At 39.5% G+C, this 26,909-nt stretch overlaps 3 protein-coding genes across 5 annotated transcripts; all 3 read right to left on the reverse strand.

The window, feature by feature from the left end:
• Positions 1–559: 559 nt before the first annotated feature.
• On the reverse strand, positions 560–9,270 carry tfe3b (transcription factor binding to IGHM enhancer 3b). Of its 3 annotated transcripts, none has more exons than XM_026307162.1 (10): positions 9,113–9,268; positions 8,579–8,673; positions 7,135–7,358; positions 6,813–7,037; positions 6,220–6,315; positions 4,847–4,958; positions 4,701–4,757; positions 3,801–3,876; positions 3,512–3,659; positions 560–2,811 (listed from the first exon to the last, which is right to left on the reverse strand). In XM_026307162.1, exons 3-10 carry the CDS (start codon positions 7,324–7,326, stop codon positions 2,353–2,355), a joined length of 1,365 nt encoding a protein of 454 aa, XP_026162947.1. In that variant the 5' UTR covers positions 7,327–7,358; positions 8,579–8,673; positions 9,113–9,268; the 3' UTR covers positions 560–2,352. The 3 variants fall into 3 exon arrangements, with proteins under 3 accessions (XP_026162947.1, XP_026162948.1, XP_026162946.1); XM_026307163.2 differs by having other exon boundaries at positions 8,579–8,670; positions 9,113–9,267; XM_026307161.1 differs by lacking the exon at positions 8,579–8,673 and having other exon boundaries at positions 9,113–9,270.
• A 366-nt stretch (positions 9,271–9,636) lies between these two features.
• On the reverse strand, positions 9,637–17,896 carry gnl3l (G protein nucleolar 3 like). Its single transcript, XM_026305820.1, has 15 exons — positions 17,809–17,896; positions 17,682–17,725; positions 16,138–16,248; positions 15,923–16,039; positions 15,736–15,819; positions 14,035–14,170; positions 13,820–13,923; positions 13,569–13,713; positions 13,384–13,471; positions 13,122–13,299; positions 12,893–13,035; positions 12,663–12,799; positions 12,107–12,273; positions 11,804–11,978; positions 9,637–9,729 (listed from the first exon to the last, which is right to left on the reverse strand). The coding sequence occupies exons 1-15, from the start codon at positions 17,819–17,821 to the stop codon at positions 9,662–9,664; spliced, it is 1,710 nt and encodes a 569-aa protein (XP_026161605.1). The 5' UTR covers positions 17,822–17,896; the 3' UTR covers positions 9,637–9,661.
• A 1,871-nt stretch (positions 17,897–19,767) lies between these two features.
• On the reverse strand, positions 19,768–21,747 carry LOC113130626 (red-sensitive opsin-like). Its single transcript, XM_026307403.1, has 6 exons — positions 21,645–21,747; positions 20,931–21,227; positions 20,591–20,759; positions 20,294–20,459; positions 19,965–20,204; positions 19,768–19,866 (listed from the first exon to the last, which is right to left on the reverse strand). The coding sequence occupies exons 1-6, from the start codon at positions 21,745–21,747 to the stop codon at positions 19,768–19,770; spliced, it is 1,074 nt and encodes a 357-aa protein (XP_026163188.1).
• Between the last annotated feature and the right edge of the window lie 5,162 nt (positions 21,748–26,909).

The raw sequence follows: 26,909 nt of genomic DNA on the forward strand, positions 1-26,909 counted from the left end.
CTATGTGCCCTGTTGCCATCCTCCATGGAGGCTTGCACAGTCTATGAAGTGAGTCAGTCACTCACATCAGACAATAGGAGTCAAGAAAGCTTCAAAGCCACTACTGTCCAAACGGAGCCGGACAGAGAAGGTAGGCGGAATAAACTGTATTGGGTATTTCTGCTTGCTCTCCTGCTTCTTAAGTGTTACTTGTCTCAACTTGCCTTGTTTCTTCATGACCTTTCTTTCCTATGCAAGACCTTTGTGCTGCAATCCTTCTGGCCTGCCTCTTCTGTCATCCCCTGGATTGTCTATTAGCCACGATGAGGGGATGTAACAAGTGCATCTGGTCGCTATGCTCATCCCTGTGCGGCTGCGAGTCAACCACCCTGCAGCCCCTCCTGGACATCACCAACAACTGTGACCTCTGTGGGTGTCTGGGTGTTAGGTGTTTCCTGTGTGACTGCCCAATTTGCAACATCTGCCTCCAGGCTACAGAGTGCCTGGACCTTGCTATGGAAATGTCTCAAATGCTTTACCACTAATGTTGGCTGTCAGAAAAAAAAAAAAAACACAGACATCAACCAATAAGAATCATTTATTTGTTAAAATCTTCTCAAAGCTTGTAGGCACAAGACACAAACATTACGTGTATGGTTAACAGTCAATGTTAGCACTCAAACATACGTGCCAGGGTAAGACACAGATTGTTATTTAATATTGTGGAGCACAATTAAGTATGAGAGGAAAAGGCTGACCATTGTTATTTAATCTTATGAGAGAAAAAAAAACAACTGGCAGAAGTGAGTAATGGAGTAGAGTTGCTTTTAGCCAAAAGTTCCTCAAAGTTCAGAATGAACAGGACAAAACACCTTAAATTTACTGTACTGTCAGTGATATAAAGTACAAATGTTTCTGACAAATTTCTTTTTATGTTACTACAGCTCAATGAATAGTTGAAAATCTAGATGTGTCAATACCTTGGAGCTTGTGCTGGTAGAAAAACATACAGTACATCAGTGTTAAAAACTACAACTACACATAAGCAAGTACTTTGTCAAACACACATTCTTAACTGTACATAACGTCTGGTTAAGCGTCTGACTCCTTGTGGCTATGTTGTCGAATAATAAATGCAAGTTTCACAACAAACAGTTATACATTATTAGAGAGGTGAGGCTAGTGGTTGCTTTAAAAGAAGGCCAAAGCCCTCAGAATTCATCCTACAATTAGCAATAATGCATTATTCGACTTATCTCTTTTGATCGTCAAATAAAAAGTCACAATCTTGGTAACATGCAAACCAATAAAAAAAAAAATCACTCAGTGATCACCAGGGTTAATGTAGACACACAATCACTGACAACACAGGTATTAGTCAGGAGAAACAACTTATCAAACTATTTTTCAGGTAGCAAAAAATATGTAATGAACTACAGTACTATTATAAAAGGATAAATGTCTGTCATTTCCAATGACTAAGAGTACATATTCAAAAATAAAATGCTGATTTGTAATTTGTAGCTACTCTGGAAGAAGTCCTGCTTTGGCTAACTAGCTACAGCAGCAAGTGACTTTCCACTGCTTGTAAGGTTTGTTACAAATACATGCAACCTAGGTATTAGCTGTCCACTGTGTGTAATAGTAATAAAAACAGACAAAAGCTTTCATAAAATGCATAGACTGCCATAAAGTAAGGTGCAATAAACCTGCTCAAAATAAAATATTCTTATATACAATATGCAGTAAATATTTCACAATGTGCCAATTCACTTTACAAAGTTCCCTCTATGGCTGCTGGTTAAACTACCCAACGTGGATAAGCATGTGACTGCTATTAACAAACCCTGATTCCAGTCAGTTGAAAAAAAAAAAAAAAAACCAAAACAAAATATATACTGTATGTTGGCATCTCTTAATAAGTTTGTTATGCCATTGATGTCATTAAAAAGTAACCTCACAGCTTTCCTTTCTACAAATGGGCGCATAATAAATTCAAGCAAACGTTATATCCCTCTTAAATCTTTGAAAAAAATCTTAAAAACTCTTTAGCAACATACTATTTCTTAATGCTAATTGCATGCCCCTATGATACAATATTCCACTTTTAGCAAGATTGCATTTATAAACCTGTACACGATCATTAGACTGGCTCCAACGGGAACAATAATATTTAGGTCTGTATGGCAAAATATAATCCAGAAATTACTTTATCCTGATACAACATTTATGTTAGTTTTGATTTAAATTAAGCTAGTTTTATTTTTTTAAGTTCAGTTCTACAGTCCTATAAATAGACTAATGTTATTTATGGATAGACTGCCCTTCATGACATTCGTGTTCCTACAGTCTCTGACCACGACACAGGGCTCATCACAAGTCCTCGTCCATTTCAAGGCTGCTCCTGCGACTGCTGGTTTTAGAGGCACCTGGTGACAAAGGAGAAAAGAGCGGCTCAGCCACCCTCTCTGGAGACAGGGTGCACCCCTCGTCCATAAGAATATCCCCCAAGCCCACATCAGGGTAGAGTGCTGAGGCCGAGGAGTCGTCTAGCTCAGCGAAGCTTAGGCTGCCCAGGTCAAGGGGGCTGCTGATGGTAACGCCTGCGGTAGAGTCCGAGGAGGGTGGGGACAGGAAGGAGGCTGGCAGAGGCTGTCCAATGGCTCCCATACTGAGAGGGTTCTGGGTGGGGGCTCCTCCCACAGTGGGTGGCAGTCCCTGGCTGCCTTGTAAGAGCTGCTGCTGCTGTAGAAGGGAGGGATCAGAGCTCAGGCCAGAGGAGAGGTTGTTAGAGGTGGCGAGGCCATGGAGCCGTGCCTGCATTTCCAGTTCCTGAAAAGAACAGCAGCACATTTACATTAAGGTGCCAGCTCCTGGAATGACTGAGAATACCTATATTAAATAAAAAAAAGGAGCTGTTAATGCTTTTTGTCTTTGAGAGCTAATTCCCCTACAATAAACTTTACCTTTAAAAAGTACATTTAAGCTATGTCACCTAAATGTGATAGACAGCAAATTTAAACATTGGTGATCCAAAAATGCAATGAGCAAGAAAGTTGTGTTTTCTTGAACTGAAACATCACCTTTGTGGCTTTACTGTGTTTTCAGGCTTGCACACTAACAAAATTACACCTTGTTTATTTTTAATCAGTTTTCTTAAACACAAACTGAAATATACATTTTTGTTCCTTCTCTACTGGTGCACCACAGCTTTATGTTGCATAACTACGAATACTTGCCCGTATGTGGTATTGTGTGACTGTCATACAGCTGCTTTTATTTAATGTGACATGTTCAGATCTTCACGTAAACTTCAGTTTTATTTACCAACACACAATACTTCGACCTGCAGGCCAACCAACAGCTGAAACGTTTGCATCATAAATACTACAATGACCTAAAACATGTATTGACACATGTTATAGGATACAGGCTTTGTTGCATAATACCTTTAGCTATGGTGACTCTAAATAAATTGTTCTCTAGTCTGCAGAAGCATGTATCCAGACTCAGCTGATCACCAAATACTGACCTGGATGCGTAACATCAGGCTGTGGTTTGCCTGTTCTAGCTTTTTTTGTCGCATCTCGACGTCCTTAGCTCTCTGCTGCTCCTTCTGTAACTTCCTGATGTAATCCACAGAAGCTTTCAGGATGGTGCCTTTATTCCAGCGCATCTCACTGTCATGGTTGTGATATCAGTTAGTATTGTGGAGCAGGGAGGCAGGAAGGCACAGAGACACGAGAAACGGAAAACAACATCAGAGGCAGTGACTCAAAACTAAAATTCAAACACTTCAACTGTATTAAGACATGACTTACGGGTCGCTTGACTTGGGTATCAGAGTACCCAGTTCCTTGATACGGTCATTGATGTTGAATCTCCGCCTCCTTTCAACTGTACACAGGCAGACAGGAAACACAATGACACATACGTTTAACTGCAGCACTCATTGTTGTCACTAAACAAGCATTATTTGGTATACATGGACATCAAGAGCACAAAGGATGTCCTGGAATTAAAAGAAGCCACACATGCAGAAAGATTTACTCAGTATGTCCTTTAAATCTGCACCATGCTGCATGTTACAGATGATGCAACTGTTTTTAGGGACGTGCCAATCAAGTCTCTTTTCAGATACTTTTATTTCCTTAGATAATACATTTTCACAGTGCACATTTCAAGTACATTAAAGTTATTCAAATCAAACAATGCATTAAGAATAAAATGTCTCCATCAAAGCTGTTCCTTGACATTTTATTTTATTTTATGTTATTTTATTTTATTTACAAACTGAACATATTTTTTTATATGGCTCCCATGATAAGTGCAACATTAGTTTCTGTAAACAAACTAAAATATTTCTTAAATAGCTCATTTCCACTTAGTGGTGTAACAGCCTAACTTTAACATTCACAGATTGCCTGCATTTTAGACGTTACAAGTGGCTACTGGACAGTTTTAGTTTTCTAATTTAAAACATCTCCACCCTGCAGACATGTTAGTAATGTGCTGCAAATTATACTCTTTGTTTAGGATGCCTATGTGACAGCAGACATAAAACAAAGGCTCAGGCTTGGCTCAAAAAAGCTAATACTGATCCAGCAAAAAAAAAAAAAAAAGTCCTGAATCTGGCCATTTACTGATTTTGGGACATCCCTGTATTTCTGATGTTACTGTTCATTCAACACAGAAGTACAAGTGGAAAACTGGCAACTTACTGAGGTTATGGTTGTCTTTCTTCTGTCTTTCTTTCAATAATGCTTTGGCATCTGCATCTAAAAGACAAATTCATATAAAACTATGTAACTTAAAAAAAAAGAAGAAGCAGAAAAAGAAATGTGTTTATAAAAGTTAATGTGCATACCAGTTATTTCCCTTTTAATTTTTGGAAGATCAGCAGGGCAGGAGTTGCTGACAGTGATAGTAGGTGCTGCCATTCCAGGGCTGTGGTATACATCCAACAGATTTCCTGGGAGCTACCAAAAAAAAACCAAAAAAAACAAAACATGTTCAACATATTCAATTATATAATTCATTAATGCTCACTGACTGCCACAAAGCTAGAAGCAAATATTTAAATAGGACCTCTTCCCCATTCCGGCTGACACATTTAGAGCAACCAGTTCCTCGAGTTCAAAACAGAATCAATGGTATGATGTGGTGCATGCTCATGCTGCACACAGACAGCACAGTTAATAGATCGGGGCATATTTCAAGAGACCCAATAGGAATCAAATGCCGATCCTTCTTTTCTTTGAGCTTGTGGTCTCCGAAGACGTCCCTCCCCCTGCTCTCGGGGACGAGAGGAGCGGAGTGGAGCGGAGCTCACGTTTAGCGCTCGTCAACCGTCAAATCCTGCACGTAACTGCAACAATGCGACCAGAGTATCAAGCAGCAGCCGAACAAGCCAACAATATAAAAGCAACACGTCTAATCTCACTCACACAAACGCTACTTCTCCGTATATAAACTATACAAATGAAACTTTGGTTGAATCGCGGTTCTTAAAAGAAAACAGAGAAAATCGAGACTACTCCCCGATGACAGGGTCGAAAGAAGAGAAAGAGCAACTCTGGATAGTACTTTAAGGCAAGTTACAGACCGGGCCAAATAAGCTTAAACAGGTCAACTCTAACAACATACAAATAATCAACGCTTAATGAACACACCCTGTTTAGGAGAACAGCGCAAAAACAGCAATACCGGGTGCTATTAGATAAATCATCAAAAGCTTTTACCTCACTCTTTTTCTTTTCCTCCAACAGCATCACCATAATTCCCATTTTTTTTCTATAGCAGCAAAGGTTTTTTGGCAACTCCTCTCTCTTCTGTGACAAATCAAAAGCTTAAAACCTGGCAACTTTGGACTGAGCTTTTTGCATGAGCTCTCTTAACTTGCTTCTCCCTGTCTTGTATCCTCTGACGGCTTTACCCCGCCCAGGCAGCACTTCAGTGACGAATAGTAGCTGAGTGCCAAAAGTGTATATTTGCTCCCACAACTTCAGAATTCCATACATTAAAGAGACATCACAGGGGCATATTTCAAGAGACCCAATAGGAATCAAATGCAGGGCAAACACACACACAGACACACACACACACACACACTCACGTTTAAAAGGCTGCCTGATATTTGCTCTGCTTTGAAAGTCATTCTAAAATTAAGGAACCTGGAAACTGTAGACGAAATTTACAAAGGAAGTTTTGAGAATAAAATAAACAGATTGCTATTCATACCGTGCTGGGTAACTGAAGACCTGAGTCAATCAACGTAATGATGTCATCATTAAAACTGGATTCAAGACTAATGATGTCGTCGATCACATCGTCGATCTAGATTACAGAGATGAGAGAAAGCAGTGGTGTTACAAAGTAATTAGCATGAAATTAATCAACATGTATGTCTGCTGTGTAATGTCCTTTCGAAAGCAATCTGTAGGCATTGCATGCCAATAATAAACATTTAAAGCAATGTAACATGGTCTAAACAAATGTAAGAGGCTTAAATTCAAAGAGAGAGATGTGTGCAAGAGGAGTGCTGGGTCACTTACAGAGTGGGTGCAATATTTAACATTGTATTGTGACAACAGGCCAAAAAGGGTACAATGAAAAAAGGCATGCATCGTCACGGTGGGATCTCCAGGAACATCATTACAGAACAAACACAGAGTAAAGTAACAAGTGAGCAGTAAGCTAGACATTTAACGTCTGCAAAATATGCACTGTAATTTTGCAGAAAGGCATCTTTTGCCATGGTTGCGTAATCTGCTTTACCAGCAAAACCAAACCCACACACAAGAAATTAAGCCATAAACAGGAATTTCCCATACTTCCTCCTTGTTGGAGCCGATGTTAAGCAGAGCCATAGGACTGTTAGGGGCACTGCTTGCAGATGGGGCAGCTTCAGGGGCAGAACTGGACTGTGGCACCGGGGACACGCCAATTGTCTGAGTAACCGCCTTGTTGCCCAGAGTGGTGGAGAGATACTGCTTCACTTGTTGCCTCTGTGCCTGCTGGATGTGGTACTTGGTGGGGTTCTCCAAGTGGGTCTGCACCTGATTATTTCAACACTTGTTAATGCCCTGTGTTCTGACATAAACTCATTGAGTAAAGAATACAAAGGATGAACAAGCACAATAAGGGCATGCTTACTTTCAGCACCTCCACAGGCACCTGTGCTGGAGGAGGGCGGGCAGAATTTGGGGGTAGCGTGACGGAGATGGCTGGAGTGGAGTCCGAGGCCCGGAGCTGAGAGGCAGAGGCCTGTTGCTGCGCCTCACGTCTCTCCTGCTCCTGGGCTTGTTCTCGCATCAGCTGCTGCCGCAGCAACACACGTGACGACATGGCTAAGGACAGAATTCCAGATCTAGGAAAAGCTGGAAAATAAAAACAGAACAGACAGGTACATTTATCAATATTTCACATGATGTAATTAGATTATGAAACTACTTTATCCTTAATAGGATCCACTACAGAATACTAGTGATTACGTGTTGAGGACTTATCCAGATGGTTCATTTGGTTTAGAATAATTTAAGAAAGTAAGTTCTATAGCCATCAAAATCTTATGACATAATCTGGACAAATCAACAAACGTTATTATAGTTTATTATATTCTGTATGCGCTGAGAAGCTAAGGAAAATGAAGAAAGGTAACAATCAATTCAGAACTGCTGGTCACTTCCAGAACTACAGTTCCAAATGTCTTACCGTTTATTTTCTTTCTGAATGTGAGACAGAAAGGCCAGTTTTAACCTAAACTGCTCAACATCCTGTATTTTAAAATGGTTTTCCACACTATCTCCTCCACTCATCCTACATTAACATTGCTACGAAACTCCTCCAGATTGTGAATAAAGTGTCACAAACAATGACTGATATAAGTAGAGAAAAACAGATGCTTCATCCTGCTGCCCTAAAAGCTGCTGACGAGAGGGAACATAACCCTCCAAAGCAGGTTTGGGAGATTCTGGCCCTCAAGGTGGTATCTTTAAGCTTCTGGCTGACTAAACACACCTGATCGAGGCAGTGGCAGATCCAGAAATTTTTACATGGGGTGGCAAAATATTTTGTCAGGGTGGCATGAGAAGGTGGTGTAAGTAAAGTCCATATACACAGTAAAAATACTATTCTACTTATAAAACTAAATGGAATAAAATATTCACAAATATGATATAATAAAATATTGACTATTACATTATATTAATAAACACTTCCAAGATAAACTTAATTTTAGACAAAAGGAACAAAACCCGTGTCGGGAAGATCTGGAGTTAGGGGTGACCTGGGGTTGAGGTCTTAATGTTCATCAACTCTGGACAAAATTCAACGTGAACTTGCTTTACGAGCTTCAGCTAATACCATTATCATGGACATCGAGTCACATATGAGGTGGTAGCAAGGGAAATGGCTCTAATCTTTATATTCAACAATAAAAAAAGTCAATGGTACTTTGGGTCTTAATAGTTTTGTAAATTTCAGATTACCAAAGAGATGTTAACGTGACTTCACACACAAACGAGCCATAACGCTACCACCTCACATCTGCATCCATGTGCACTTACACTCTGCCCTAGATCACAGTACTTTCAATTACATTCAGCCTGCAGGAGGAAAATCACTACAGCAGTCACACGAGTCCAAACACGTTGCTCCCAGTTGTGTAACACCTGGCTCTCAGTTTCTCTTCTGCTGTGGAAAATAAAAAATGGCAGTTCAGTAAAGTGTCCGTTTTGTTTTATGTGACACCCACGACTTAAATGCTTAACGACACGTCCGTTGTTTCACAGTCCGGGGAACTGGATGGCTGATTTGTTTCTCGTCATGTGTATTTGGGGCTAGCTAATTTAGCGCACTTTCATTTGACAGCTCAGTGCTGCTAATACGCCCACACCTCCACGGTATCTAAAGCCAACATATATCCTCACACTATAAATGCCTTCACGGCGGCCGAATGAAAGGGGGCGAGCTGTTATTGAGTAAAGCAGCGGTATCCCCACAGCTCAAAACCAGACAGGCCCAGGAAAGTAAGAATAGGAAGTTGCTGCTTAGCTAACTAGCTAGTACCCGTTAGTTCCCCAACAAGATAACACCATTTAGCTAGATAAGGTCTTTAAGTATAAACACGTACTGTAGTAATAGGTTCACTTGATGTAATCACAGCCAGAAATCCCCCAAAGCCTCCGTCTTCTTGGCCATTTCTTCAAGCTGCTGACCTGAAGCTCTTCAACAGTCGCTAACCACAGCACCACGGCGTTGTTTACCTCGAGCCGACGGGCTGACGTCATCATACGCATTTTACCCGGAACCTGTTGACAGCTGCGAGGTGACTGCTGTCATAGCTGTGCTTTACCTGAGGTCATCTGGCATTTCAATGCAAACCATTACCATTTAAATGAAAAAATATCATGTGATATCAAATAAATTTAGTTACGGTTTCTAGAGGGAGACTGTAAGTGAAACTATGCAAAAGACAATCTTGTACTAAGCAAAATGTGTGCACTGGTAAGTAGGACCATTGCCTCTGCAAGAAAATAGTCAACCTTGTGAGTCATTTTTATAAAGGAGGAAAGGAGATGCTGGTGTTGCACATGGGTAGTTTTGACATGAAATGTAGCAAGAAAGACAAAACACAGTACAATGTATTTTTTTTTTAAATCATGTATTTCAACATTTTTAATCAGCTGTCTGCAAATGAGAAGTCCATTGCTGATGTCAAAGTGTCTGATAGTTTGGTGGAAAGTTTGTCTGCAGAGGAAAGAAAAAAAATTATTTGCATGATTAAATGTAGAAAAAAAAAAAAAAGGAAAACACTAAAATGCAAAGAATCCTGCTCATGTACTTTCTGTGCCCTTTCATAGCAGAAATGGTTCTTTCTATTGCATCAGGCCACATCTCAGGCCTGCCTAACATAATATAATAATAATGGATTTGTGCTTTGGCTTTTTCTGACAAACGACAAAGTTTTTTGGTTTATTTTTTCAACATAGGGATATAATGAATAAAGAAATTGTAATTAAGAACACACCACACTACTGACAAAATAATGTACACATTAAGCTGTACATTACCCATCACTCAAGACAGCCATCATCACACCAATCCTAAAAAAACCTGGTCTCAATCCTGCGAACCTTAACAACTTCCGCCCTATCTCCAATCTCCCGTTCCTCTCTAAAATTCTTGAAAAAGTTGTCCACCACCAGGTCCATACCCACCTTGCCACCAATAGCCTATACGAACACTTTCAATCTGGTTTCCGCCATCTTCACAGCACTGAAACTGCCCTGGTCAAAATCACCAACGACCTCCTAGTAGCCGCAGACTCTGGCCTTGTCTCCATCCTCATCCTCCTTGACCTAACTGCAGCTTTTGACACCATCTCGCACAATATTCTCCTCCATCGCCTTGCTTCCATTGGCATAGCGGCTCGGTCCTCTCATGGTTCACCTCCTACCTCTCTGACCGCACCCAGTCCGTCCATCTCCAGAACTTCCACTCCCAGCCCTCTACTGTCAGTTGTGGCGTGCCCCAGGGCTCTGTCTTGGGGCCCCTCCTCTTCATTATTTATCTCCTTCCTCTCGGACATATCTTTAGGCAACATAACATCAATTTCCACTGTTATGCAGACGACACCCAGCTCTACCTCTCTGCTGCTCCATCTTCTACCCTCCCCCCTCCCTCCCTCCTTACCTGCTTACATAATATCAAATCCTGGTTCACCCATAACTTTTTGAAACTCAACCCCGACAAAACTGAAATTCTACTCGTGGCCACCAGATCCACCCTTTCTAAAACCAGCACCTTCTCCATTCAAATTGACAACAATACTGTCCTCCCCTCTCCCCAAGCTAAAAGCCTGGGTGTCATCCTAGACGGTACTCTCTCCTTCACTCAGCATATCAATACCCCTACCCGGTCGGCCTACTCCCATCTCCGTAACATAAACCGCATCCGCTCTTCACTCACCATCGATAGCACGGCCATACTCGTTAATGCCTTTGTCACCTCTCGTTTGGATTACTGTAACTCACTCCTCACTGGTCTACCTCTCAAATCACTTCATAAACTTCAACTTGTCCAGAACTCTGCTGCCCGAATCATCACCAGAACTCCATTCTCACATCATATTACCCCTGTCCTTAAACAACTTCACTGGCTCCCTGTGTCCTTCCGTATAAACTATAAAATCCTCCTTCTCACCTACAAAGCCCTCCACTCTATTGCCCCACCATACATCACTGATCTACTTCATATCTATTCTCCGCCTCGTACTCTCCGCTCGTCCAGTTCCACTCTCCTCTGCACCCCTACAGTGCGCCTGGCCACCATGGGCGCTAGATCCTTCAGCCACACTGCGCCCCGCCTTTGGAACATTCTCCCTCATCGCATCCGGTCGTCTCCGGACTTATCAACTTTTAAATCATCACTCAAAACGTATCTGTTCCGTATAGCGTTTTCCACGTAACTCTCTTAACTTCTCAAAGCAGCCCGTGATGTTCTACCACCCTCCGCCTATTTCATATTGTCTGGTTTTCATATTATATGGTTTCATATTTGTTGTTCTGTCATATGGGTTTCTGTGTTTCAATTTGCTATTGCTGTACATCGCCCACTTCCTGGATGCTCTGCACTTTTGCCTTTACATTCTGGCCCTCTGTTTATGCATTGTTGTTATTGTTGTTTTAATGCACTCTTTGTATTTCATGCTGTATGCTTCCTTTTTTCTCTGTAAGGTGACCTTGAGAGTTTGAAAGGCGCCATGAAGTAAAATGTATTATTATTATTATTACATTCAGCTGGGACTGATATTTATACTAACCAGCTCTTTTCTGTTGCTTTTTTCTCTTCTTGCTTGCAGCCAGGAGAGCCTGGCCCTGCTGTAGAGGATCTACATTCAAGATGTCCTTCAAATCTGGAGCCTTAGATGCAGCATCATTTGCAAGTAAGTCAGTCTTTGATTTCTGAGATTTTATCTCCACTGTCATTGGTCCAAACTATTTTAAGCAGGAAGAATATAAGAAATTAAAAGTGAGTTTAATTAACCACATTTCACAAAAGTTAAGGGAATAACATGTTGCAGTTTATTTAACACTGAAGCTTTAAGAACAACACTGTTACTCACCTCTGGGTCCTGGTCATCCTCCATAGATTCTGTGTCATCTTTTAATTCTGGCTCTTCTATTGAACCTCTTTCCATTTCCAGGTCAACAAGAGGTTCAATCTGGCCACCTTCCGTCATTCCAGTGGTTTCCATGCAGAATCCCCTTTGGACATCAGGACAAGATGACCCTAAAACACAGAAAAAATTCAAATCCAACTTGCAAGTAGCGACTCCTTCTTTGAGGTATTTTAACACAAACCAGATAATCTAAAGAAATCAAAGTACTTTAAAGAACCCCCATCTTCCTATACTGTAACTTCAGGCTCATATATACGTGCTCCACAATTTTAATAAATGTATATAATACATTTAGTCCAATATAAGGACTTAAGCGGAAGAATGTGGATGCAATAAAAGGACAATACATGTTCAAAGGCCAGCGCAAAAAGGACTTTCCCGCTTAAATTTTGGGAAAGTGGATCAGGTGACAACCTTATACAAGTTTTTTTTTTTTTTTTGTTAATAGAGCTGGAGATAACTGGTTGAGTGAATGGGGTTAAATGAACCTTTAACTTACCTGCAAGAACTTCTTGATTTCCTTTTTCTAGGTCATCCCAGTCAAAAGCTTTACCCATCTCTGTAACAATCTCAGCACTCACATGTGTAGGGAGAGTGTGTGTTTCTGGAGGGTGTGTGAAGTAGCTGATCCTTCCCCTGAATAATACAACATGGCAAAATAAACACACTGCTAAGAACACATGGTGTCATCACTTAAAACTTCTAAAATCATATTTCATATTTACACACCCTGTCCAGTCCATTAACACACTCTTTGCTGCTTTATCAGTGTCAGGGAGTCCTCCCTTCCTTAGTTTGCCTTGACGTCGAGCAAGCAATGCCAAGAACTCCAAAGCTGTGTGAAAGTCTGGAACGCCATAGTGCTCCATGATCTGTACATTCACCAGAATTACAGTAATGGAAGTGTGCCAATGACATAAGGTACAAAGTGATCGGTAGGGTGACATGACATTCATACCTGGGCCTTGTTGCAGCGTCGAAGGATAGCTTCAACAGGTGGAAGGGGATCTACAAGCTGTTCAATTTTCACACAGTTACGAAGAATCATTGCTGCATCAGTCGTTGAGGTTGCCATGACAATGCCGGGGCAGTCCAGAAGCTTTATGTGTTTGTCCAAATGCACCTCTTGAAGGCACCTAAAATCACACAAATAAATGAGAAAATCAGGAAGAAAATAGAATCAGGGTTTCATAAAGACTACAAAAATGACAAGGACATACTTGGTCACACCAGGAGTGGCTCCAACATGACATGCTCGTGCCCGTTTCAGACTGTTGATCAAACTACTCTTTCCCACATTGGGAAAACCTACAAAACAGAAACAACAACAAAAAAAAGATGTCACTTTGACAACCTCACATTGTGAACAAGCAAAACCTGATGTTTTACAGGATTCGGTGCTTACCCACAACACCTACGGTGATGGCTGTCTTTATGTCTAGGTTGCGGCAGTAGTTGCCAAGTAGCTTCATTAAGCAGTCTGCACCTACACAAGCACTGCTACTGAGGAGCTCTGTCGTGGCTTGGGTGACTGGAACATTACTGCGTTTCTGTGGGTGGAAGGAGACAGGAAGATGGTTCGGTATTTATGCAAAATGTTATTCTATAACTTTAAGTATTTTTAGATTAACAAAACACAAATACTTAACCCCATACCAAGTTCTTAGTCTGTTGCTGAGTAGATGCTTTAAAAGCTACAGTAGGAAACTCATTACGAAGATATTTAATCCACTTTTCGACTATTTCCTTTGACACGAGATCTATAATCCAAGAAAAAAAAAAAAGATTTAATTAAGCATCACATACTTGACACAATTAACTGCAACACTTGTACAACATTTATAGAAACAGGCTCTATGTAGCTAATTTACCAATTTTATTAAGGACTAAAACTATCTTCTTGTTTGTTCCACTTTGAATGACTGCCTGTTCCACCTGTGGACATCTGCAGCCAAGAGGGTCACGTGCATCCAAAACCTCCAAAATAACATCAGCAGCCTCCACCACCTTAAAAATAAAAAAAAATTAAAAACAGAGATATACACACATACTGTTTATATTAAAATCTATACTCCACCCTGTTCAGCTTTGTTTCGAAGTCAAAGGAACAGTTTCTTAGATGACAGAAAATCTGTATAGTTGATGTGTGTGTGTGTGTATATACAGTATATATATATGTGTTTATGTATGCAATAAATTGCCATAGACTAATGTGCATAAACTGCTTAAAGAATTAAGGAAACAATCATCACAGTATAACACCAAGTCAGTTATGAAAATAAATTTAGGAAGCACAAGTGACTGTGAATCAGTTTCACCTGCTTTGGTGCAAATGAAACAGGTGCAGTGGAGAGACAAAAGCAAGGCAACCTCCAAAAAGGGTATGATTTTACATGCGTTGGCCACAGACAAATGTTCTCTCCTTATCCTTCCTGATTTTGCTTAGGTTTTGTGTTTTGCTGGTGTCCTTGACACTACTGGTAGCATGAGGCAGTACCTGCAGCTCAATCGAGTTGTACATTTAGTCCAATTATTCCAAACAAGAAGGTTTGCTGTGTATCCCAGCACATGCTCAAGAGCATGGAGGTGATACCCGGAGACCGGCTGTTATACCAGGAAAGCTGGGCAGGGTTTTAGAAGAGCAACAACCCAGCAGCAGGAAAAGGATCTGCTCCTCTGTTCAAGGAGGAACAGGAGGAGCACTGAGAAAGTCCTACAAAATAACTTCCAGTATGCTACTGGTCTGCATGACTCTGACCAAACTGTCAGAAACACACACATGAGGGTGGCATGAGGGCCCAACATCCTCTAGTATGACCTGTGTTCACAGCCCAGCACTGTGCAGCTTGTTTGCAGAGAACACCAGAATTGGCAGGTCGGCCATTAGTGCCCCATTTTCTTTACAGATGACAGCAAATTCACACTGAGCACAGGTGACAGGTGTGAAAGAGTCTGGAGACACTGTGGTGAACATTATGCTGCCTGTAACATGATCAAGCATGACCAGTTTGGTGGTGGGTCAGTGATGCTGACACAGACCTCCATTTCACAGCCAACAGTACCCTGACTGCTGTGAAGTACCAGGATGAAATCCTCAGGGTAACTGTCAGACCTTATGCTAGTACAAGACAATGACAGTGGGTAGCAGCCCAGTAGAACAATACATAATCTACAACAGTAGCAATAGCACTACCACGTGGTAAGATATTTGCAAAATTGTGGCACTATACATTTTTGCTAATATCTTGGCAACTGTGAGGCACAGCAGGAAAAAAAATCCTGGTTAGAAACTTCTACACCTTTTTATTTCCATCAGTCTCTTACTATATTCTTACAGCTGGAAATTGCAGCAGTGGAAGTAGCAGCTTTCATCAATCATACTGCATTTTCTTGAGGAAATGCATATTCTAGTTTAATAACTATATTTCATCATGACTTTGACTGGTTTTTAAAAGGCTTAAGAGAAAAGGTGCACAAAGTAGAGTAATAGTTTTTATGTATGTGCCTCTAAAGTTTTAATATTTAGAATTTTTTATGGGCCACAAACTGGCATGTGTGGAGCAGCCATGTACCTTTTTAAATTCTCTGTAATATGCCTTTCTTGAATTCTCATTTTCAAAGTTAACATGCTTCTCCAAAGTCTTCATCTCCGCCTCCTGTGAACACAAAACACAATGCAGAAATCCCAACAATAGCAATTTGCCTAGTATGCCATGGTTGTAGCTGGAATCAATTTCTGCTAAATAAGTTGACATTTACCTTCTGCTCAAACGCTCTCTGCCGCTGTAGGATGTCATTCTGAAAGGTTTGCAAATTCCTCCTCTTCATCAGCTCTCGTTCCCTAGAGATTTTCTGCTTTTCTTGGAGGTCTTGGAGCTAATTAGTAAAGATATTAACTGAGAGATTAGTTTATCTCAAGAAAATATTATCAGTAACCACAAATCTGAGTACAAGCACGAAGTTTAAAGATTTACTCTTTGATTTCTGGTTTCTTCTGGTGTTCTGTGGACTCTGACATGCTGCTCAGATGACTGCTCTGTAGTCTTTTTCTGCCCTGAAGAACCACCTTTTCTTCCATCTTTAGCCTGGAGCCAAGAACATGCCAAACATGTTGTAGAACACTTTTTCTTGTGATTAAGTAAAAAGCATCATGATACAACCTAGGAATCGAAACATTTCATTCAAAAGGACTTATGTGAGTCTTTACACAAGGACCTATGAATAAAAACATACAGAAAAAATGTAGAGCCACAGATCTGTGCCAGGCACGTCATGTTTTTAGCTACCAGTCAGGAAACGTCCAAATGTGATTCTTCACAACAATCTTTCACAATAATTTCATAGCTAGCCGACAAGAACTGTGAAACATGTCACTGTCAGGCATCATGCTTGAAAGTACTGACCTATAACCACCGTACAGTTGTGTGACTTGTTTATAGAGACATGCATGGTGACACTGAAATGGCTGAGTGCTAATGTACACACAAACATGGAGATGAAGCAAACTTCTTCTGCATACTTCATAGTCTGAGTGATGTAATCAGTCAGTGCCACTGATACACTCCAAGTATCCACATATTGTTAAAGAGCTGGAAAATAAACTGACATAGTCCTGATATTATCTGCAAGGGATTCGTGCTACCTTGACATTACAATATGTCAGAGTTTCTGGAGTTATTAGTGCCTAAGTTCAGCTGGTGACCGTCAGCTCACTGTCTGTGACTGCTCGCTGTTGTACACAGGAACAACATGTATGGCTGTCTTTTTGAATGCTGCTTCATCTGTTTTTCACTTCACTGTCAACACAGATTCTTGTCTTTTGTCTCTTATTTGAAAGAATATGTCACATTAAAGAAATCGTCATATTTTTAATGTTGTACTTGGCTGTGAAAGCTGTTCAGGACAAATTAAATTCACATTTCTCTCTGCTTCCCTCTTACACAAGTGAAGGCTTTCACATACACTTTCATGTGACTGCACTAAGATAAACAACAAGATAAACAAGGCTTATTTACTTGGAAGATTGCAATTTTCAAACTGCCGCTGTGTGTGTTGCAAACATCTGAAATACCCAGATTACTTTAAGTTTATTTTCTGCGTGTGTTGTAGTTGATGTGGCTCTTGATGCATTTGAAGAAGTGGCTATTTATGTCCTGTGACTGATGAACCCGTGGCCCTGGTTGTAACGTTACTGCCCTTAGGATTATTTTAGTCGTACGTCCAAATGAACGAGTGCAGGTGCTACAACATTAGGACTTTAAAAATCCACTGATTCGATGCGTGGTATGTTTTGACCCTTTGTGTTAACAAGACAAGAACACCCCACAAAAAACACCACCTTTTTTCGTTTTCAACCACAACACCAACTCGGTGTCATAAAAACAGACAAACTGACAACTGACAAAAACATTTACAAAACCGTATTTCAGTCACCAGTCGCACTGGTCCACGCTAGATCCGCAACAGCAGCAGTAAGCAGCTAGCCATAGACAGCATTAGCCGAGTAGCGTTTAGTTACCTTCAGTTTTCCGAGGACGCCAAGACGTTTGGCTCGTTTTTGTTCTGTAAAACGACAAAGAGGATAGAGTCGATATAAAAGTGAGAAGGGGCAGAAGATACTGGGTCAAAGCCGATAAAATACGTACTAGCTTTAGACATAACTTCACACAAGTCCTGTATTCTTCTCCGACTTCACATGTTTGGCTAAAGAGTAGACATGCGCACTGAGTGAAGGTACCACAACATCCGGTAACAGTCAAAATAAAAGTAGACATTATGAAATAACTAATTATTTGAATAAATATAACGCTATTATATAACAATTTCATAATATGACCATGAAATCAACTCATTATTATGACTTTTTATTATATATATTTTTATTAAAATGATCACTATTATGAAATATTATTTCATAATGACTTATATCACTTTATATCACTTTTGGAAAGACTCTTTTTTAATTCTTATTAATTTATGTTGGACCTGCTGCACAGCGCTAGATATACAGCGTTCTTTTCTGGCTGCAAAAACTAAGCAAAATCACCTGAGACCTTCTGCAGGCATATTAGATATATCACACTGTGATCAGTCCCGCAATCCTGGCCTTGATTGACAATGTCATTTTGCAGGAAACCAACACTTTGAAATAAAAGCCAACATTAGAAAACTGACATTTCGAAATAAAAACTGCTGAATTTTTTGTTATTCTTATGCTTTTGTATTGTTTTCAATGTTTTAATCTAGAAACTACGGCTCCTCCAGTTATTGATTTTAATTTCAAAGTCCAATGCTACAGTTAGGAGATTGCCAAAGTAATTAGAATTGGGGACCTTGAATAACTTTACCAAACCTCATTAATAAAAAAATAGATAGTTCTCTCCAAACCAACATTGTCCACCTTATAATAAAATAGCTGTATCCGTGAGATCTGTGTGAGAAAAATGAGAAAAATGTCTTCATCAATTTGACAAAATACAAACATCACCTGGGATAAATTCTGTGACAAAATAAAACACATGCTGCAAATTCAGACAACACAGCCAAATCTATTGAAATATGCTACAAATAAATTTTGAGAATGGGTTATCATGACAGAAAGAGAGGAATGAAAGAAACCAGTGGAGAGAAGAATATTGTTCCCTATAGAACAAACCTGGCAGTGTTCAGTGCAGAGTTGGAGTACTAGTGGGTCATAAGACAGGAAGAGATAGTAACAAACTAACGAAGCTAAGAGGGGAGCGTGAAAAGCAGTGAGACAGACAATCTGGGGATAGAGATGGCATTTAAAGACGAAGACATACAGAAATGGAAGTGTAGAGTCATATTAAATCAGCATTCAGTGCAGAATAATAAATTTGCAGGATCATAAGGGAGGAAACAATACCTGGCAATGCAATAAGAGAGGAAGAGGAGCTGGGAGAGCAAGATGGATGAGACGTAGCAAAATGACACAATTAAAATGTAGCACAAGATTATAATCCAGCAAAACATTAAGCTGCAGGTACCTGATGTGATAGTGTTGTTTTAAATAATGGCTTCTTCTTGCAATTTGTTGAGATGGAGAAGGAAGAGAATTACGGTGAAGAGAATGGAGACATATAAGAATATGATCCATTAGGGTCAGTAAAAAATGGAAAAGTGTCCAAAAGCTATATCAACAACTAATAATGTTCCATTCAAACTGTGTGGCCCCAAAAAAATCCATAGGGCTACAGAAAGTTGTAGAAAGTTTTCAGGCATATGTGAACACTTTTATTGGCATCAAATGTATTCATGAAATTTGTTCACACCAGTGTTTTTAAAGACCAGCTATAAAATGCCCATAAAAGCTGCATTTTTGAAGCAGGTCTGGTTTGTAGATCGGTAACCAATAAAACCTCTATTTAAAAAGATCCTGTTGTTCTGACCACACACAAAACACGTAGTTTAAACCTTTTTCAGTACTTTGCTTTTATTTCCTTTATGTGAATTTTTTTATTGTTTTGTATTTGCATGAAAACTACAATTTTTCTAAAAAATGGAAATAAAGAAAAAACAATAAATATTTTCTGTACAAGTCATAACCGTTCTCATTGTTTTTCCAAATCACAAAATATGAAGGTTTATGCAGGAGCCACAGAGGAGACCTCTGTCTTTGATGTGGATACTTCAGAGCCATCATCCACTTGTTTGCCAAAAAGCTGCATGATGCATGAGCGGAACTGATAGGGAGAACATAAAAAAATGTGTTAACAATATAAACCAGTTTGATTTCAATGTACAAAGTAGATCAGTGTGGAAGTGTGACTGCACTGCCCACCTGTCGGTTCATGAAGACATAGATGATTGGGTTGTAGATGGTAGCGCTCTTGGCAAAGTATGCAGGCATGGCGGCAGCCAGAGGATGGAAGGCATATCCAGGGTTAGCCGCACCAAAGCAGGCAAAAAAGGTGTAAGGTCCCCAACAGAAGATGTATGCCATGATCATGACAACCACCATCCTGGACACTTCTCTCTCAGCTTTCTGAGTTGACTCTGATTCCTTCTGCTGCATGGCAACCTGTGATTGACATGTCAGTGTGGTGTGAGAGTCGGCCAGGTTGTCATCTACTTTCTAGACTGTATAAAACTGCAGGTGAGATTACTCACAGAACGGATAGCCATCCAGACAGCAAGGTAGCATAAGATGATGACACTCAGCGGAATGAAACAGCATGTAATCATAAGACAGATCATGTAGGATTGGCAACCAAGCTCTTCATTTCCACTGAATACGTCAGGCCCACAGGAAGTCTTCAGTCCATGTGGCCAGTATCTGATGCAAGAAAATACTTATTTATTTATTTTTTTACAACACTCAGTGTTTTTATTATTTCCTTCCTGATTAATTCAACACTCAGTGTCTTTATTTCTACTGTATATCAGTGCAAAAACAAACAACAGTACCTGCTCCAACCAAAGACTGGAGGAGCACACCATCCTGCTGCCCAGACCCAGGAGAACACAATTCCAACTGTGGCTAATTTGGCATCAAACTTCACGTTTCCAAAAGGTTTGCACACAACTATCCATCTTTCCCAGGAGATTACAGCCAAGGACCAGAGGCCAGTAATGCCTGTGTTAAGAGGTCAATATAGGTAGTGTCAGTTTTATTTACACACAAATTTAACACACATTTTCCCCAAAGGGCTTCACAGTCTGTACAGCACAAAACACCCTCCACCTTAGACACAAACTATTTCAAGACACTTTTTCATTAAAAAGCAATAAAGACATGAACACTCACCACAGGTTGCCACAGTGAAACCTTCAAGGATGCACAATGGGTGCCCCAGAACGAAGTAACCAAACATCTGGTTCCACACACTGATGGTGCTAGCAATAAGTGTCTCTGCAAGGTCAGCAACTGCAAGGTTGACTAAGATCCAGTTCAGTGGGTGACGGAGTTTCTTGAACTTTGCTGTGGCCACCAAGACAAGACCGTTGGTGAAGGTTGATGCAACGACCACAAAAAGCATCCAGAGGGTTGCAAGGTTGTAAACCCATCGAGGAGCAATGTGGTAATTGGGACCCTCAAAGGGACCTGAAACAGAAAGCAAACTCTCATAATATCACTATTAAATAACAACTGTAAGGTGTGCAGCAACATTGTTTTGGTTTTATTAATTCAACCAAAACTATGAGCTGAAAGCTCCTGAAACCAGGTTTGTTTTAAACTCAGTGGTGATGCTCAGTGGGACTGTTAGTATAACTGACCATTTCACATACCTGGAGTCACTAGATTCAGTGTTCGTGTAGGGATATAAAGTAACATAACAATTTTCCAGAGTTCATTTGAAAAAGGAGGCAACAATTGGCTAGAGATCTTCTCAGCCATCACCCTGGTTGCTTTTAATATTATTGATACTCCTGGTATCCTGGTAGAGCCTTAGTTTTTATGCCAATCGTTCATATAATGAACCATCCCATCAGTTAATCAAAAAAACAAATGCTACTGTACCTCTTGTGTTGTTGTTGTTTGTGTAAGTGAACACTGATCCACTTGTTGAATCTTCATAGTGTCGTCTGGCAGCAAATACTGGTTTTCCCCACTCTTCGGCCATTGTGAGCTTTGATGGAGGTCCTCAGCAGTCGGCCTTTCTTAGCACTTGCAACCTCCTTGGGTGACTGGTGCTGCACATCTGACTTTAGCTTTTATACTTGTGATTCTGAGACACAAGATAGGATTAGATGACCTGCCACCTGGCAGGAGTACTAGTAAAGTAATAAACTTATTTTGTACTGTAATTATTTGCTAATTTGTCACCAACTAATTAGGTTAAGACACAAAATAGGATAAGATTAATCTTGTTTGGGAGCAAATTTCCATGTGCTAAAATAAAATATAGACCACACTGATGTGACAAGTTGCAAATACATTCATAGTGAATTTATCAGATTATTGTTTACAGACACCATAAACTTAATATTAGTTATGTTCAGGAACTCACAAGACTTGGTTAAGGTCAGAGAAAGATCAAGGTCTGGTTTGAGACAGAAAACTTTAGCAGTGACTTAAAAACAAAACACAACCTCAGTCAAAGGTACTTTTGTTTCCTTAACCTAACCGCAGACAGTGCCACAGGCGTCTTTTTTTATAGGGTTTGATCTTGAGCCCAAACATTTACATTTCTAAACATCATTTGCTTTGGTATGTGTCACTTTGGACCCTTTAGATAATCAAATTTAAGACTTGCATATTATGTTGGAAATAAAGACAAATGTAAGACTTGTCAGTGTGCACAGTGTTGAAGGACTTCTGATGAAAGCAAAGGGACACTCGCATCTTAAACTTTAATTGGACAAGTGTAAGTTCCACAGATAAGATGGTTTCAACTGGTGACGTGAAGGAAATTAGGCAGCACTAATCCCTCCAATTAGAGGGCTTACTGCAGGTAATATCACAGTGGAGAATTTTGCACCTGTATAGGGTGTGACTTCCGTTACTGTTTTGATCCTGTCAGATACATTTGACTATAGAAAATGACTAATAATAAACCTTGAGTTAGATATGGCTTTAATTAAATTAATTAAAAATAGTATTAAAATGAAACGAAAAAACCTTGTGGGGGCTTATTAAAGAGAAACACTTTTTATATTAATTTGCCATTTGCCAGTCATAGTCAAACTGCTAAGATTAAATTGCAAAATTAATCTACATAATATCCTGCACAGATATACTATATCATGATGGACCTGTTAACATATATATATTTGAAAAAAATAAGTGATTATACATACAAGATTTTAGGGTGTTTAATTTTGTTATTAAATTTAAATGCAGTAAATCAGTTCATCTGTATAAAAATATTTTGAAAATATCTTTATTCTCATGCCTGGTCAGGAGTCTCTTGGGGCTTGGGGGTGGACATTCTTGCAAATATGCTATATTATTATTTTTTTTATAACATACAGTCTTGAGGTACCTGCATGTCATCTGTGTATATGCATGTAGTACTAGTATATACTTTTTATTTATTTGAAATAATGTATTTTCTACTTCACTGCATGAATTTGTTATAGTTACTGGTTATTTAGTGGATTTTTAAACACAATTCAAAATACAATGCAATCATATAAATTAATTTATCTATCAATACATAAAGTTATTAACATCCCCTTAACCATCTTCAAGTTTAAAAAGGTGCTTATATGTTAATGTATAATTTGTAGTAACCCAAGGATATATATTGCATTGGAGTCACCAAATAGTTTAAATAGTGTATTAAAGCACACAAGAAAAAGACGAGAGGAGAGGTGAGAGGAGGTGAAAGAAATCAAATAACTGGAGCCAAACACTAGACAAAGCCTGGGGTGAAGGGTGTACCTTTGTAGTTATAACTATAAAATAATTAAAGATGGTTGACAAATTAAAGGAAAAACCTGAACATGTGACCCAAACAGTGAATGGGTCTGGTGGCTCTGTTATGCTGCAGGGGGCATTTCGTTGAAATCAGTACAAAGCTGCACTGAGTGAGCACCTTTATAATATTAAGAAACATTTCTGTCCTGATTGGAGCAGTTTCTTCCAGGATGACAATACCTCCATCCATAGAGCACAACAGGTCACAGCTGTTTTCACTTTTCCAGAGAACTGTCTGAACATAGGCTGCATGTATTAAGATTAAAAGGTCAGTGATTCTCGTGATCCTTTGATGCTGACCTTTCAATCTTTTTATTACACACAGTATGCCAAAAAAAACCCCAAAAAATGTTGAATGTTTGTAATGTACAGACATGACCCCTGTGGATGAATTATATTAACATTAATTATTCTCTGAACACAGACGCCCTACCTTCAAGTGTTTTTTTTTTTATTTGCTCAGTTATTTATCGTTTATGACCAAAAGACCTGCAGAACTAATGACATTTCCGTCAGCCTCACGTGTACTATGCTCGTGTTTAATGCTAATTAGCAAATTTTAGACTTTATTACTCTCAATGCTTTTGAAACGCTTCTTTAGTTTAAACTTAAGTTATGATTATTTTGTAATTATGATTTATTGTTTAGCTTTGTTTGAATTAACACTGCATCTGAATTTACTTAAGTTGACAGAGATTAGTTTGGAGGGTAGCAGCTGTCACAGCCGTTTCTCCCTTGTTGGCACTTTGAATGACCTAGATAATGTAGGTGAAGATTTGTCACATCCCTGCAGAGCAATGATTACATTAGCGTGTTTAGAAGGACACCTCAGGCTGTTCCTTGAAATGGATAAGTTCAGTTACCTTTGGCAGGCTTGCTCTCTAACCCTCTAATCTGTCTGGAATGACATAGGAAAGGCAGCATCGACAGCAGGGCTTTATCAAAAGCTGCTGTAATTGTTTAATCTGGTGTATCAGTTTTTCTCAAGTCCACTTCCCTCACAGAAAACAGTCTCACAGCCTTATAGCTGCAGCTGTGACAGAGAGGAAGAGGAACTAAGGAAATCTGTAAACTTCATCTATATTTCTTTAACTCCAAATATGTCTGTGAGCGTTGTAGTACCTTAGTGTAGAGTTAGAACTGTTGCTGTGCTTTAGATTTTCACATAGTTGATGTGAGTGACTTTTAATTCCACGTGGTGCTGTGATGTTTTGAGGGTAGGTCTGGAATTCCGCTAGTTCTGAACTATTCATGCTTAGTAAAAGTTCACTACTAGCAGAACTCGGATTTGCTCCCGACTACCAACGAGAATCTATGTGACCACCACGACCAGCTGTGAAATTGTGCTTTTCACACTTGCTGTTTGAACAGCAGCTGGTCAGTGTGTGTAGTGAATTTGTTTATTACACTTTTGTGAAGTGAATTGAATCCACTTTTGCTGAACACATGGTCTTCTGTTCACTTCACATCAGGTAATAATCCTATTCAGCGGCAGTTGTGGACTAATGGATAGGAAGTCGGACTTGTAACCTGAAAGTCACGGGTTTGAGTCTCAGTTCAGAATTGTCGGTGGGCAGAGTGAATAGCCAGCGCCCTGTCCACCCCCAATACTATGACTGAGGTGAGACCCTTGAGCAAGGCACTGGACCCCCAACTGCTCCCCGGGTGCCGCAGTGTTGGCTGCCCACTGCTCTGGGTGTGTGTGCACGGTGTGTTTGTGTGTTCACTGCTCTTAGTGTGCACTTGGGTGGGACTAGTAAAGGGAATTAAGTTAAATTATTCCCAGATTAGTGTTCAAATGTTGTTGATTATTGTTGTTGTATGACCAGAATGTCCTTTTTTTCACCTGGCCTGATCTTAGTTTGTGCTTGCATTACATACAGATATGTTAATATATGCTATTGTTTGTTTGTGTGTCTGTGTTCATATATGCTAGTGTGTGTCTGTGTGTCCATGTGTGTGTGCTTTTTTTTTGCCAAAATATACTCTACATTTAAGATAAAATGCATAAACTAAACTAGTGGATGTTAGAGGACAACAGGTAAGAATTATCATTATTATCATAATCTGAGACTGAGGATTTGTGCCTCATTTATCATACAATCCTGCTCCACTTGTGTCCTGACTGCTGCCTTTTTCTCCATCCTTTGAAGGTCTGATTGGTAAGTCTTCTGAGAATGTGAATTAGACTAGTTGCTGTTAGTTCTTGTATTAAAAGCCTGTCAATTTTGTATCAGTTTTGTCTTCATTTGGACGATGGATTGCTCTTTTAAGTCTGGTATATTGGTTAGATTTTTTTTTTTGATTGTCAGAGTTAGAACTACAAGCAACGAAGTGGACAACCAATGCCTCAAAAAACAAATTGTCCTGATGAAGATCAGATCACTGGGTCTCCATCTCCACCTACATGAATGCACCACCTACATGAATGCGCCACCTACATGAATGGTGTTGAAGCAGATGCTACATGGCAGCTCAAACAAACATTCATGACTAAATAATAATAATAAAGATCATTTTTACGTGGTGATATTTTATGCCACAAGGTAACATTTAGTTTTAGACCTGCTATGAGATTTCACTATAGGTTAATGGAAATTTTCACATGAATACCTGTGAAGCAGCAATAATCAGTATTGTTTCTGTTGGTATGTCAACAAAACTGATTATTTAAAAAAAGTGGGGAAAACATTGTACTTTAAACCCATACACGAGAAACATTGGATTATTGCTGTGTTTGTTTCTTGCTTGATTCAAAGTAGAGTTGATAAGACTATTTTAAATTCATACACCAGTTACATTGCAGTATTGCTGTGTTTCATTTCTCCAGCCAACAGCACTCTCAAGCCTATAATAAATTAATCAAATTTGACCTAAACAAGATTTAGTTTGAACTGTGAAACCCATGCAGTCTTTGTTCAGCCCAGGTGAAGGACAAATGAGATTTATAAGGGTAATCGTGGACTGTTGACCATCAGAATTAATCCCTAATTCGATCAAGTACTTGTGCTGCTGAACACGTTTGATACAGTTTCAGCTCCAGCTTTAGCTAGTTCCACTAGAGAACTTGTAGCAATGTGTGAAGTGTGTCATGTCGTCCATAATCCTAACTTTGAAGGTTTTTATATTTCTGAACAGTAAAATTAACACCAATCATTAGAAAATCACCAAAAACAAAAATGGTAAACATAGTTGATATTTTTCTCTTCATCTGAAAAAAGACCAGTGATATATTCTTTCATTTGCTTTATGTATATATATTTTTTTGTTTTTTTTCATTTGCCAGAAAGCTATATTTACTAAAAAAAGAGAAAGAAAATAATGAAACAAGAAATATTTCCTGTACAAATCAGAATGGTTCGA

The sequence above is a fragment of the Mastacembelus armatus genome, chromosome 5 (genome assembly GCF_900324485.2).
Source record: "Mastacembelus armatus chromosome 5, fMasArm1.2, whole genome shotgun sequence".
NCBI lineage: Eukaryota > Metazoa > Chordata > Actinopteri > Synbranchiformes > Mastacembelidae > Mastacembelus > Mastacembelus armatus.

Coding starts and splice junctions, on each gene's coding strand:
- tfe3b (XM_026307161.1), bottom strand. CDS start 7,326: ATGTCGTCACGTGTGTTGCTGCGGCAGCAGCTGATGCGAGAACAAGCC. Junction 4,959..6,219: donor GTCTTCAGTTACCCAGCACG/GTATGAATAGCA, acceptor TTTTTTTGGTAG/CTCCCAGGAAATCTGTTGGA. Junction 2,812..3,511: donor GCCTGATGTTACGCATCCAG/GTCAGTATTTGG, acceptor TGTTCTTTTCAG/GAACTGGAAATGCAGGCACG.
- gnl3l (XM_026305820.1), bottom strand. Junction 13,924..14,034: donor TTTAGTCCTTAATAAAATTG/GTAAATTAGCTA, acceptor CTTGGATTATAG/ATCTCGTGTCAAAGGAAATA. Junction 12,800..12,892: donor GTGTTAATGGACTGGACAGG/GTGTGTAAATAT, acceptor TGTATTATTCAG/GGGAAGGATCAGCTACTTCA.
- LOC113130626 (XM_026307403.1), bottom strand. CDS start 21,747: ATGGCCGAAGAGTGGGGAAAACCAGTATTTGCTGCCAGACGACACTAT. Junction 20,760..20,930: donor TTTCACTGTGGCAACCTGTG/GTGAGTGTTCAT, acceptor CTCTTAACACAG/GCATTACTGGCCTCTGGTCC. Junction 20,460..20,590: donor CCAGTCTTTGGTTGGAGCAG/GTACTGTTGTTT, acceptor TTCTTGCATCAG/ATACTGGCCACATGGACTGA.